The following is a 13,221-nucleotide window of genomic DNA, read 5'->3' on the forward strand; positions in this document are numbered from 1 at the left end:
CAAGATATGCATTGACCGGAAACGAAGCATTGTGACTTCCCCAAAACTCTTGCAAGTGCAAACAGTATTGAAAATGAGTTTGTGTGTGACAACTCTGATAGCATCAATGTGCAATACAAGGGATAGCTAGAGGGGACCTCGGTGTAGACTGAGCAGTATGAGCCAAAGGTCTGACTCAGTATAACATAGCTTCCTATGTTCCTAGTCCATTCTCTACTGATTGATTGCGATAGTATTGGCACCCCTAAATCTTAATTGGATAATTCTGCATCACGCCGCTTCTGGTCAGATTCCTAACATTTCAAGACAGGCCTGCAGAAACTTTGGGACATCTTTTCTATGAGTGAATCATATGCGAGGGCACAAGTGAATGGGGTCGTTCACTGAGTACTATTTCCTTGGTAAGTATTTATGCAGTCGGCTCTTTCCACATGGTTCCATCATTTATATGTAGTCCGCAACCTTGAGGGTTCTGTCTATGGAAAAGGGGTTATGTGCTTTTGCAGCTAAATCACAAAAGCACTTATTCCTTATTCTTATTACCATTGAAAGGCCCATGTGATCAGCCCTCCTCTCTGTGTTTGCATTATTCAAATTCACACCCTCCCTGCTGCAGGGGATATGCTGGTGGAAAACATGTACTGTATATGGGTATGTTGATAAGAAACATATGTGCTATTTTTTTTTTTTTTTTGCTTCAGTTTTCTTTGCGTCATGCAGGATTAATGCTGTACTGTCCAGTTCATTTTCCAAGATTTTAGAAGCAGAAATGTTCATAAAGTGTATGTAGGAAATGGTGTAATATGATATGACCGTCTTACTGAGTCCAAGAATTTGCTTGCTAAAAAGGAATGAAGAAATTGTTTATATGGAGCTGTAGCTACCAGGTGTATGGTCTGATAAGACTGCACCTCAACCTTAAGGTAAGCAGAATTTGCCCTTTCAGGAAAAGCAAAGGGATAATCTACATTTCCTTAGAAACAGAAACTCCCATGGGGCATAGTGCTGTAGCTTTGCAAAGTTTGCTAACAAAGCTCCATACTACAAGCATCGTGCTTTAGCAGGAGCCTTCTTGTGTAGTTTAGCTACCTTTGAGCTAATCTTGGTTTTTTTGTGATTTTTCCCCACAACAAAATGGCGTATCTGCTATCTTTGAAGTGCTCCACATCTGCTGATTGGCTGGCTGGCTTTATGTGGTGACATATTGTAGCAGTTCAGCCCAACTCTGGTGTTGGGGGGCTTCTAAGGTGAGCCTCCCCAAGGAGTTTGTTAAAGATTCCTAATTAATACACTGCTCACATTAAAAATGGCTTTGGTTCTTCTACCTTAGTTTTTAGCCAAGTACTTAAGAACGTGTCAGACAAAACAGGTACAGGATTTATTAGTAAGTAATGAGAGCAATATTTCAATGCCGTTGTGTGTGAGCCTGAAAGGGAAAATGTTTGTGTTGCTCATTAGTGGTGTTTACTTATCTAATTTGGAAAGCAAACCCCTCCAACAGATTAAGAACATTCAAAATATTTCTTACGGTACAGAGCACTAAGGTAGGAATAGAGAAAGCCTGGGAACAGATGAGACAAGACAGGCCTTTTTCTAGGCAGAGTAGGGATAGAAGGATCTGTCCATATCAACTCTCTGAGTTTCTTATTTTTCCAGTCTTAAATTTAGTTATTCACATATTTTCAGTAATGTGCAGTTTTGGTGAATTGTGGAAAATTAAAAGGATGGCTAGATGAGCACTGCTTTGAGTGCTGCCCCTACAGCTAGACAAGCCCACCAGGGCCCACTGATAGAGGAGGGGGCCCACCATGATGCCCAGGTCCCTCTCAAAGCTGAAAGGCTCTATTCACTACTATTGCATGGATCTTCAAAACATGATGTCTGCAATGACGATGGCAAGAATTTTGTTTTCAGGGAGGGATTATTGAAGGATCTGCCTTGGGCTTCCCTGCTTACTCAGACTGAGTCCCTCACATCCCTGTTTATGTGGCATGTTATTTGTAAGTTTTTATTGTTCATTGTAGGGACGCGGGTGGCGCTGTGGGTTAAACCACAGAGCCTAGGACTTGCCGATCAGAAGGTTGGCGGTTCGAATCCCCGCGGTGGGGTGAGCTCCCGTTGCTCGGTCCCAGCTCCTGCCCACCTAGCAGTTCAAAAGCACGTCAAAGTGCAAGTAGATAAATAGGTACCGCTCCTGAGGGAAGGTAAACGGCGTTTCCGTGCGCTGCTCTGGTTCGCCAGAAGTGGCTTAGTCATGTTGGCCACACGACCCGGAAGCTGTACACCGGCTCCCTTGGCCAATAAAGCGAGATGAGTGTTGCAACCCCAGAGTCAGTAATGACTGGACCTAATGGTCAGGGGTCCCTTTACCTTTACCTATTGTTCATTGTAATATAAGAACTATTACAGTAGATTCAAAAGCTTGCCATTGTTAGGTCATAAGCTGCATGAACATAGGAAGGTCAGTGTGGCGTATTGGTTAGAGTGTTGGACTAGGGCCTGGGAGACAAGGATTTGAATCCCCACCTGATCGTGATGTTCACTGGGTGACGTCGGACCAGTCAGACACTCTCAGCCTAACCTTCCTCACAAGCTTGTTATGGGGATTAAATTAGTGGTGGAGGGGACCGTACAAACCACCTTGTGCTTCATAGAGAAAAAGGGTGGGATGTAATGGGATATAAATGCCTCAAGAACCGCCTCTCCCCATGTGAACCAACTTGGACCCTGCAACCATAACCTGAGGCCTTTCTTTGTGTGCTTCCTACATGAGAACGGGCGTTTTCTGCAATGGCTGTCCTTTTGTGGAATGCTCTCCCCAAGAAGGCTCACCTGGCGCCTCCGTAACACATCTATAGGCAACCAAGCAAAATTATTTCAATGCAACCAGGCCTTTGGCTGATTAAATGATTCATGACATTTTAAATGTCACTGTGGGAAGGGATTGATTGATTGATTATTTTATGCATTTTGTGTTTTTTATATTGTAAACTACCCTGTGATCTTTAGATGAAGGGCAGCGTATAAATTAAAAAAAAATACATAAAAATAAATAAATTGAATTAATAAATAATTTTCAAACTATCTAAGCATTGTATCCAACAAAGTCATTCAGGGAGCTGAACGAACGATGCCTGCTCTACACACAACTTTCTGGAACCAATTTTGAGAGTTGTGAGGGCAAGCTGTGCATTGGCTTTGTTAGAGTCAGCTCGAAATAAAAAATAAATAAAAGCAATGCACCCGTACACTTCTTTTTCTTTTTCTTTTCACCTGCAAAGAATGACCAAAAAACACACACCTCTTGCTTCAGGTGCAATGTAAATGCAATGTTGTCCTACAGGGGGAATGAACAAATAATATGCAGTAGAATTTCAGTCACTTCTGTCAATAAAAATCCTATTGAGCTGTCAAATTCTGAATCCACTGCACCTGTTGATAAAATGTATTCCTACAAATCATGTTTTGTGTAATTTGCTATAGCTATTTAAGTAGCAGCAGGGGGTAAATTAAAGTAGATTTCCTTCGTGCTGGGCTGCCGTGTAGCAAAAAAACAAGCCTATTTTTAGATACATAGCTAAAGAATGCTTCCAAGTAAGATGGCTCGTATTTGCAACATTTGCAGGCAAACTCATGTTTGACAGTGAAATGAGTTTTATTATATTTAGCTTTGTCAATTTCCCAGATTTTAATAAGAACAATCAGAATGCAATTTCATCTAATCTTTCACAAAATTATGCAACCATTTCTGAATTCTGTTGTTTGAAGTCTTCAAAAAAACCCAAAAAACTCAGCCTAGCACTATCTGATTAACTGTACTGTGATAAAACCATACACTGCTAAATTTGCAGTGAAGGAAGAGTTGGAAAGATGCTTTTAAGACTTATTTAGAAATTGCTAACGAGAAATGCTATATTTTATTTTTAACCTAGTATGTAATTTAAGAAATAATACTACAAATCTAAGACTGTGGTGCCTATTTCAGCCAAGAAGTACTCTTATTTTAGCATTCGCTAAACATTTTGTGGATGATTTTTTAAAGTGCTATGATAATTAAAACCATTAAACTATTTTTAAAAAAATTACAGTCATTTTAGAATTATTTGTTTAGTCTTAGCTTGTAGCTGAATTTCATTATGACTTTCTCTACCAGGGTTTGCTCTCTGCCCTGGAAATAATTTTAACCGTGTAATAGCTAATGTATAGGCTATGCCTGGACAAATGTTTTTCAATGCAACAATGTAATAGCAGCATGGTAGGTTCTGTACAATGTTTACCTGGACTTAAGAAAAGACAGTGACAAAGGGGACAAGGTGTAATAATGTGCACTGCTTCAAATAATACTATTCTTGATTCTGTGATCATAAAAAATATGCATTCAGTGCTATGCAGGAAAGTACTGTGCAATGTATAATGCTAAGCATTTTGCATAAGATGCAGTCTGATTTTTTTTAAAAAAATATCAACCAGTTTTGTTTGTTTGTTTCTTACAGCAATGTAATACATATACTTTGGTTGCTAGCATTGGAAATAATAATTCAGTTAAGAGTAAATACAAATTCATTCCTATTTTTAATTTGTTGCTAGATCAGCTTGCTACCTTTTAGAAAAAATGGGACATATTTATATTTCATTCAATCCTCTTTGGGAATTGTCTTTTTCCTTATCAATATTTCCCTGACTGTGAGTGAGTTTTGAAGGTGCAGCAGAAAACAGCCAAAGGTGGTCAAAGGAGAGCCAGTGTGGTGGTGTGGTTAAGAGTGGTAGACTCGTAATCTGGTGAACCAGGTTCGCTTCCCCGCTCCTCCACATGCAGCTGCTGGGTGACCTTGGGCTAGTCACGCTTCTCTGAAGTCTCTCAGCCCCACCTCACCTCAGAGTGTTTGTTGTAGGGGAGGAAGGGAAAGGAGAATGTTAGCTGCTTTGAGACTCCTTCAGGTAGTGATAAAGCGGGATATCAAATCCAAACTCTTCTTCTTCTCTGGTCATAGGGATGGCTGTCATTAAACACGCCGCCAATAGCTAGTAGGATCAGATTGGATCAAATTGACTTGGATGGCTCTAAGCATACAACTTGCTCCAACATGGTCTGGTGCCCAGCTGAGCCCTTAAAACCAGTCTCCCTAACCCAGCATCTACCCTTTTGGACTAGATGGACATGCTTCAAGGGAAGTCCTAGTGCCTGAAATGTTGAACTCCACATAGTGGTGACTAGCTAGGTGTTGCCTTCAGAAGATGGAGAGGAAATCAAAACGTGTTTGGGGTGAAGGTAATGGCTCCATGGAAGGTCCTAGCCCAGGGCTGTTGCCCAGGGTGTTTCCAGTTTGGAGGTTGTTAAACCCCCTTAGTGTGTCTCTACCCCTGGACTCTGAATCACTGTTTGAAGCCTGGGCTATGATAAGTTTCACATAGTATAAGTGAAACCCAATTAACCTGATCCAGAAGTTCTGAATTTTTCACACGAGTTCTAGTATTCATATAGCTGTCCCAAAACTGTAAGGTGCTTGATGGGGTTTCCCACCTCAGCTCTCAAATTGCACATGTGCTTTAAGTTCCTTGAAGATCTTTGGCTTGCAGCCTTGATGACCTACTATTTTGCTACTGTCTAAAAAGGAATAATGAAAGAATATTAATAATTGTACACATCACTTCAGCCAGGTTACTTGACACCAAAGCAATTTATTTTTATCCTGCTGGACACCAGGTTTAATATTAATGAAAATGGAATTAAAGGATTACCATGGCTCTGTGTAAAGATGTAAGTGGGGTGTCAGTCCAATAGCTCACCACAAAAAGAAGGAAACATCTCAAATTATTTTTGTTACATTGTTACCTACTTACTTTCTCCTACACACACACACACACAGCCTTTCCCCCTAACATTGGTTGAAAATAATTCTAGCAAAATCTTTTGATCTAGATGCTAAGTTTCCGCATTTTTTCTGTTTCTTTATGTTTGTTTATTCAATTAGCTTGAACAGTATTACATTCAATTTCTACAATAACATTTCTGTATTATAATGGTCCTTTTTATTAGGAAGAGTAAGAAAAAATTAGTTTGCCCTTCAGTCTGAAGCTTTTTGATGTGTGACACCTACATTCTGATGATAAAAATCAAATACGATGCTTCAAATAAGTGATGTGTTCACCTTCCATATTGCCTCCTTGTTTTCATTTTCTAAATCGTGTTACTTTTAGTAGCCCGCCTCTCAAGGAGAGAAGCACCAAATGATTTGACTAAATGAAATGGGTGACTAGGAAGTACATCACTGCCTGGGTATTTTCTTTCAGAATACTTATTTAAGGAAACAAACATATGACTCCTTAGACAGTGGTAAGTTAACATAATTTTAGGAAAATGTATTTATGAAGGAAAGCAGGTTTCTAAAGAAAACAGTTTTTAGTAGTCAATATTTTATGAGTTAGAATACGGAAATAAGCAATGGATTTGCCACAAAAATTCTTCCACCTGTTGCATAGTGTATTCCGAAGACCAGTCCTTTTTTTCACTGCTCTCTCATTCCATTAGTGAACTGATTAGACAAAGTTGGTATTATCCACAGTAGGAAAACTCCACACAAACTATGTGTTTTTTACTGCAAAGTAAGCAATAGCTTATTAACCAACAGGCACATATAAACATTTTATCTATGTTTCTGTCTCGTCCTACCAAAGGGACTTGTTTAAAAAGCTTGTAAGTCCAATTGCATTTACTAATATATCCAATGTACCTAGTTTTGCATGTTTTAGCTAGCACATAGAAGCATGTCTACTCTTTTCCTGAAGTTAAACACTGTTTCTATTGCTTTAAATATCCCTCATTTTTAAGGTTGTTAGGCAAGTGTAATGGTGTTTCCTAGAAAGATTGATTTCCTAAAATATCCACTTCTGACATTTTGCGAACCAGGAGCTCATGGAACGTTATAGAGTAAAGATTTCTACATGTGAAGGGTAATGAACTGCAATAAACAGGATGTTTGTGAAATTAGGGCCTGCTGTGTGGGAAAATGATTGAGAAGACTGTGTCATCCTAATGTACTAAATGATGCATGTGAATTTGAGAGAGCAGAGATTAGGGACTTCACACTCCAAGACACTGAAACTTATAGTAGAGGCATTCAGTTTTAGGAAAATGTGGAATTTTAAATCTCTGTATGATACTTTCCTGAATAGATACAAATAAGTTTAGTTTTTGAGTCAATAGCATTTACAGATGTATTGAACAGAAACATCACATTTGCTTCAAAATAGTGTTTTGTTTTTTAGAATGAAGGCAGATGCAAAAAAGAGTTGCAGTTGAATTCTGGGAAGACTTAATTCATTTATTTATCTTAACTCGGTGATTTTAAGATCTGAATCTGAAAAGGGCTGAGAGGATCTAGAAAGTGATGGCTACACATCTACCATCTGCTAAAGGAATTGTGATACCAGCTCTAAGAATTTTATCTCTTGATCTGTTTGTTCTTTAGAGAGTGATATCCATAAGAGCAGGCAGAGTGCTTTCTCTTGATCTGGAGAGCAATTAGAGGGATCTTTTATCTCAGATCTCAGTGTTAAGCACAGAAGCATTGAGATTGGAGATAAGGATTTCAGATCTTCCTTGATGTCCTTTAGATAGCATGTCTGGGTTTAAGAGACCTCCCAGTACCTGCCTCCCACTTTCAGTTTTCAGTTAAAGTGCACGTTTGTCAGTTTCATTGTTGCCTTCTCACACTGTGTATAGTCTGTCAGAAATGAAAAGCTTGAGAGCTTCCCAGAAGCATTTAAGCCACTGTATTTATCCAGCAACATGACCAGCGTAATCTGAGCAAGCCATGCCCCTTGCATGAGAAGGGGTGGAAGCAACAGCAGTGAGTGTCAGTCTGTGCTGGTGGAGGAGGCCATGTGTTTTTTAAGCCCTGGCACGTCACTAACAATATCATTTGCAAAGTTGATTGGGAAAGTTCTAGCATCTAGAAGCCTCTAAGGCACGGGCTGAGCCTTAAATAATCTTGTTTTCCTTAATCAGTTGACAATCAGAAAGGAAGGAGTTCTTAAGTTACAAAACATGTTTATGCACATTACGAAGTATTATTATTATTATTATTATTATTATTATTATTATTATTACCAGCCACTCTTGGCGGCTCCCAACAGAATATTAAAAACATGATAAGACAACAAACATTTAAATCTTCCCTATACTGGGCTGCCTTCAGATGTCTGCTAAAAGTAAGCTAGTTCTTTATTTCCTTGACATCTGATGGGCGGGCATTCCACAGGGCGGGCACCACTACCTCTGCCCTCTGCCTGGTTCCCTGTAACCTCACTTCTTGCAGTGAGGGAACCGCCAGAAGGGCCTTGGCACTGGACCTCAGTGTTTGGGTGAATGATGGGAGTGGAGATGCTCCTTCAGGTATACTGGGCTGAGGCCGTTTGTTATGGTACTTGCTGCTATGACATTTTGGTACCAAATTTGATTAAATCTGTATTTGACTCTTTAGCTTTAGTTTTCCACTGCTGCCGTGCCATATAATAGATGGGCTTGAGCTAGACAAAATTGTATGTCCTATGGAAAGACTTGAATTGATACTCAGCATCAACAGGTAATAGCCATGGTGACTGGTGAATAACAATTGCCGAGACCCGCAGATGGGCAGAATGTTGTTGCATTCATGTCATGCTTTCTGGCTTCTCACAGGAATCTGGGTGGCTACTGTGAGACCAGGAAGCTGGACTTGATGGGCTAGTGGCATGATCCAGCAGCTAGGCGGCTCTTCTTATGTTCTCAGGTTCATGGCCAATTTTAAGAATGGTCCTACTGTCCTTGTTTAAGGCACAATTTCTAACAGACGTCCTCTGTTCATGGATAAATGTGTTCCCAGACCTAGTTTGGGGCACGGAGGTTTACAATGGCACTGTCAGGTACCCATAATAATCACCCAACCACCTTATCCTCTTGTTATAGTCGGGATCCGGCTGGTGCTGTGGTCTAAACCACTGAGCCTCTTGGACTTGCTGATCAGAAAGAAGGTCAGCGGTTTGAATTCCCATGACAGGGTGAGCTTCCATTGCTCTGTCTTAGCTCCTGCCAACCTAGCAGTTCGGAAGCATGCCAGTGCAAGTAGATAAATAGGTACTGCTGTGGCAGGGAAGGTAAACAGTGTTTCCATGTGCTCTGGCTCCCATCATGGTGTTCCTTTGCACCAGAAGCGGTTTAGTCTTGCTGGCCATATGACCCGTAAAGCTGTCTGTGGACAAACGCCGGCTCCTTCAGCATGAAAGCGAGATTAGCACCACAACCCCATAGTCGCCTTTTACTGGACTTAACCGTCCAGGGGTCCTTTACCTTCACCTTGTTATAGTTGCCTAGTAGGAAAATCATAAACTCTCCCAGATAAATGCAGCCTCGTTCTTTATTAGCATCTTGAAGGTAGTTGTCACAATGAGAAGTGCTCTGCAATGCCTGGTTTATTAGATTTCTTGTGTTCCTTTACAGAGCTAAAAATGAAATTGTGAACTCCAGTGGTGCTTATAAATAATTTGGACAGAGCTAAAACTGAGCATGAAAAATGGTACTCTCATATTCTCTAAGTGATAGGAGGGAGATGAGTAGCTGTAACATTTCACTTCGGTAGACACATACCATGCATTTGTGGAATTGTAGTACTTTACATTGTTCAGAGAAACATAAAAGGAAAGCTAAAATAACAGATATTCTTCCTATAACACTTAAGCTGTCAAGTATCCTATTAACTATTTTCTTTTGGTTTTTGACAAACACCACTGTGTCGATCACCTTCCGGGAGGGTGGTCCCGTTAATTCAGATTCAGCAAGAACAACAGCCATTCTGTTGCAGAATGGCAGTCTTGGCAATTTCCCATTTCTGAAAGGCAGTGCCAGTGGCAAGTTGCCATTCTCCAACAGAAGAATTTCACAGGGAAACTCTAGTGTGTAGTGGCTAAATAATAACTAATGACAAGAGTTATCAGTCTATATAAAAAAAATTCCACTACAGTACAGATGTGAATTTATTAGTAATGCTAAGATGATTGTGTTGGAACCAATTGCTGCTATTATTAATGGTCACTATACTTGTTTTGCATATATTTAAACTCTTAATTGAATCGTTACAAGCTACTTCTTGTATTTCATTGCCATTTAACTCCACCTTTTGCAGGCTTTTTCTCCCTTCATGCCAACAAGCTTTTGATGAATTGGATTCTAGTCCAGGAAAACTTGTTCTATGATAAATTTGTTAGCCTTTAAAGTACCATAAAACTCTTTGTTTATTCTGTGTTGATCGTATACTTTAATAGGCTTTCTCTTCACTGTTTATGTGTTGAACTGCAATTAGTATTGATGCTGTGTAATTGGAATAACCACAGATTCACCCTCTACATAGATTGTTGTTCAGTTGCTTTTTACACATTTTTTTCCCTGGGTGCCCCTAATACAACTAGAGCAATTCATATATGGAAGGAAGCTTCTTGGTAGCATCTAAAACACAGCTGCTTAGCAGTGGCTACATTTCTTAATCCTGTGATAGCTTGAGGTTAGGGGTTTGCACAATGAATTCACAAGATAAATGAATAGTTCTGCATGTGCATAAAGTACTGGCTCTTGTGCAAACAACCAAAGTAGAAGCAGTCCAATGCAGGCTGTAGATTGGGAGATTTGACTAACGCCTGTCATTCCTGCTCCTCATTTACTTTAGGGATCTGAAATATTGGGTGCCTTGTGACACTGTAGCCATTTCACGTTACAAAGATGAGCTGGTCCCATTCCCACATTTTCTGTATGATCACAGGTCTTGCTTTATTCAGTCATTCATGATCCTGAAGACATAGTCTTATGCAGCTTCTATGCCCTCTTTCACACCTCCATCAAAACACATATCCATGGCCAGGTCTTCAGTTGCCGTTCTGCTCCCTGCCTCCCAATTATGCATGATCAGATAGGTGATTATTTCTTCAGCCATTTTGTCATACTCATAATTGTAGTGGTTTAAATGGAAACTGTGGATTATTGGTCCAAAATGTATTAAATTTTAATTGTATTGTAACAGCTTGTTATAGGTGTACTATTTCTGTCTCCCATATGTTTTTACACCTTAGAAAAGCATGAAAACCTTTAACCTAGAATTCCCTATTCTTCAAATCTAATGCCCAATATCTATAGAATTTCTTGTAATTTTTGTTATTTGTAACATGCATATATTTCTTCAAAACTGCCACAGTTCTTCCCTTGAAGGAAGAAAGCTGTGGTGCAGAAAGACTTTGATTAAATTCAGAAGTGTATGATCATCTCATCCCAGTTTGTGGGGGAGTTTAATCTTGTCATTCTATTTACACTGAGAAGATAATAAGTCCCCAAAGATGGTAAATATTGCTGGTTTACAAACAAGATAAAAAGGTCTTTTTGCCTGAACCGCCAAACAGAGTACATGAAAGCAGGAAACAATTGAATAGGATTTATGTTAATATTATTGGCAAACCAGAGGAAGCTGATGTTAAATCCGAGCTGAAGAACTTCATAGTGCATTCTCAAACTTCAGAAAGTTCCTGCAGTTCTAATCACTTAGATCAAAAGAAGTTTGAGATGGAATGAGTACAAAAAATAATCCTAGAGGGGGTGAAGTTTGTATTGCCAGTATAAGTAGGTTAGCAAAACAACAGAAACGGTTATCATTGTTGCTATTATTTCAAACAGTGTTTTATGCTAGATGTAGTATTCATATAAAGTCTACATTAGACAAGCTCAGGAGGAACTTAATTTGTTCCATTGTCAAACTTCTCTTACCCTTCAGAAGTTTCTCCTGTCTAACAAGCTCATCAGATCTAGTCCTTCCTCTGGACTCTCAGGCATTAGAAGAGTGGTGTAGTCTGGGAAAGGGTTGTGGTTCAGCTGTAGAGCTTCTGATTTGAATGTGTTAGGCCAAGGTTCAATGCCTGGCATCTCTGGATAGGGCTGAGAAAGACCTCTGCTTGAATCCTGGAGAGCTGTGCTAGTCAGTGTAGCCAAAACTGAGCTAAGTTGACCAAGGGTCTTACCCAGTATAAGGCATGATGTTCCCCACCAGTCTTCTCTTCTCTGGGCATAACATACCCAGTTCTTCAACTTTTCCTCACAGAACTTGTTTTCCACATCCCTGACCCATCTTCATTGCTCTCTTCTGAATCTATTCCCAGTGCCTCCACCTTTCTTAAAATATGGTACCTAGAATCAGACACAGTATTTTATTTCATTTTTAAAGAACCCATTTCATTTCATTTTACTTTTAATTTGTGTACTGCCTCTCCAAATTACTATGCACAATGCGGTTTACAACAACAAAATACACAACAATGAACATAACCTTATAATAATCTGATCCGATACAGAACATCATAATAAAACAGAACTTTAAAATGGAATGACTTATATAAAATAAAGTAATATTCAACAATGTAATGGTTAAGTAATCACTAGTGAAGCAAGTGTCTCTGTGTGCATGCAGAGTGCTAATTTTAATTCTGCCAGTTGTTTTACCTCCAATTCTATAGAAATAGAGAAAGGCGGCTGTGGTGATCCTGGGATTCCGTCCTACGGGAAGAGGACTGGCAATAGTTTTCTACACGGAGACACACTTACTTTTGAATGTCAAGCGGCCTTTGAACTTGTGGGAGAGAGAATGATCACATGCCAGCAGAATAACCAGTGGTCCGGCAATAAACCCAGTTGTGTTTGTAAGTTACAATTCATTTTCTTTCTTGACCTTCCGTTACCTTTAGAAACAGCATGCAGCATACCATAGGTGGCATGATGGGTCAGTGTGTCTGGCTGTTAACCAAAGGGTTGGTGGTTCAAGCCCACCCAGAGATGCTGTGGGCAGGGTTCCTTCGTTGGGGGGTTGGATAAGATGACCCTCAGGACTCCTTTCAACTCTACAGTTCTCTGATTCTATCACTTAGTTCTATTTTACTATACCTGACCTCTTTCATATATATGCTAGTGCTTTCAATATAATATTTTCTTAATTAAAACATGCCTAAAGGAATTGACCATGCCCTGTAGAACATGTATTTAGAGTGGACAATATTGCAAAATAGTCATAATGAACTTATTGAAGTTGCATAGAGTATTAATTAATTTAGGAATACTGTAGTTGTTTTATAACCAGCTGCAAAAGGTGAGAACTATATGCTATGATGTGTTTATATATATATATATATATATATATATATATATATATATATATA

General features: G+C 39.4%; 1 protein-coding gene across 1 annotated transcript in view; it reads left to right on the plus strand.

Moving 5' to 3' along the window:
• Nucleotides 1-13,221, plus strand: part of CSMD1 (CUB and Sushi multiple domains 1) — a 998,673-nt gene that overhangs the window by 739,739 nt on the left and 245,713 nt on the right. Inside the window, exon 13 of the mRNA XM_081189289.1 lies at nucleotides 12,526-12,708. Within this exon, the coding sequence (XP_081045415.1) occupies nucleotides 12,526-12,708 (183 nt within the window). The remainder of the gene's footprint in view (nucleotides 1-12,525; nucleotides 12,709-13,221) is intronic.

The sequence above is a fragment of the Podarcis bocagei genome, assembly GCF_964188305.1.
Source record: "Podarcis bocagei genome assembly, chromosome: 3".
Taxonomy (NCBI): Eukaryota; Metazoa; Chordata; class Lepidosauria; order Squamata; family Lacertidae; genus Podarcis; species Podarcis bocagei.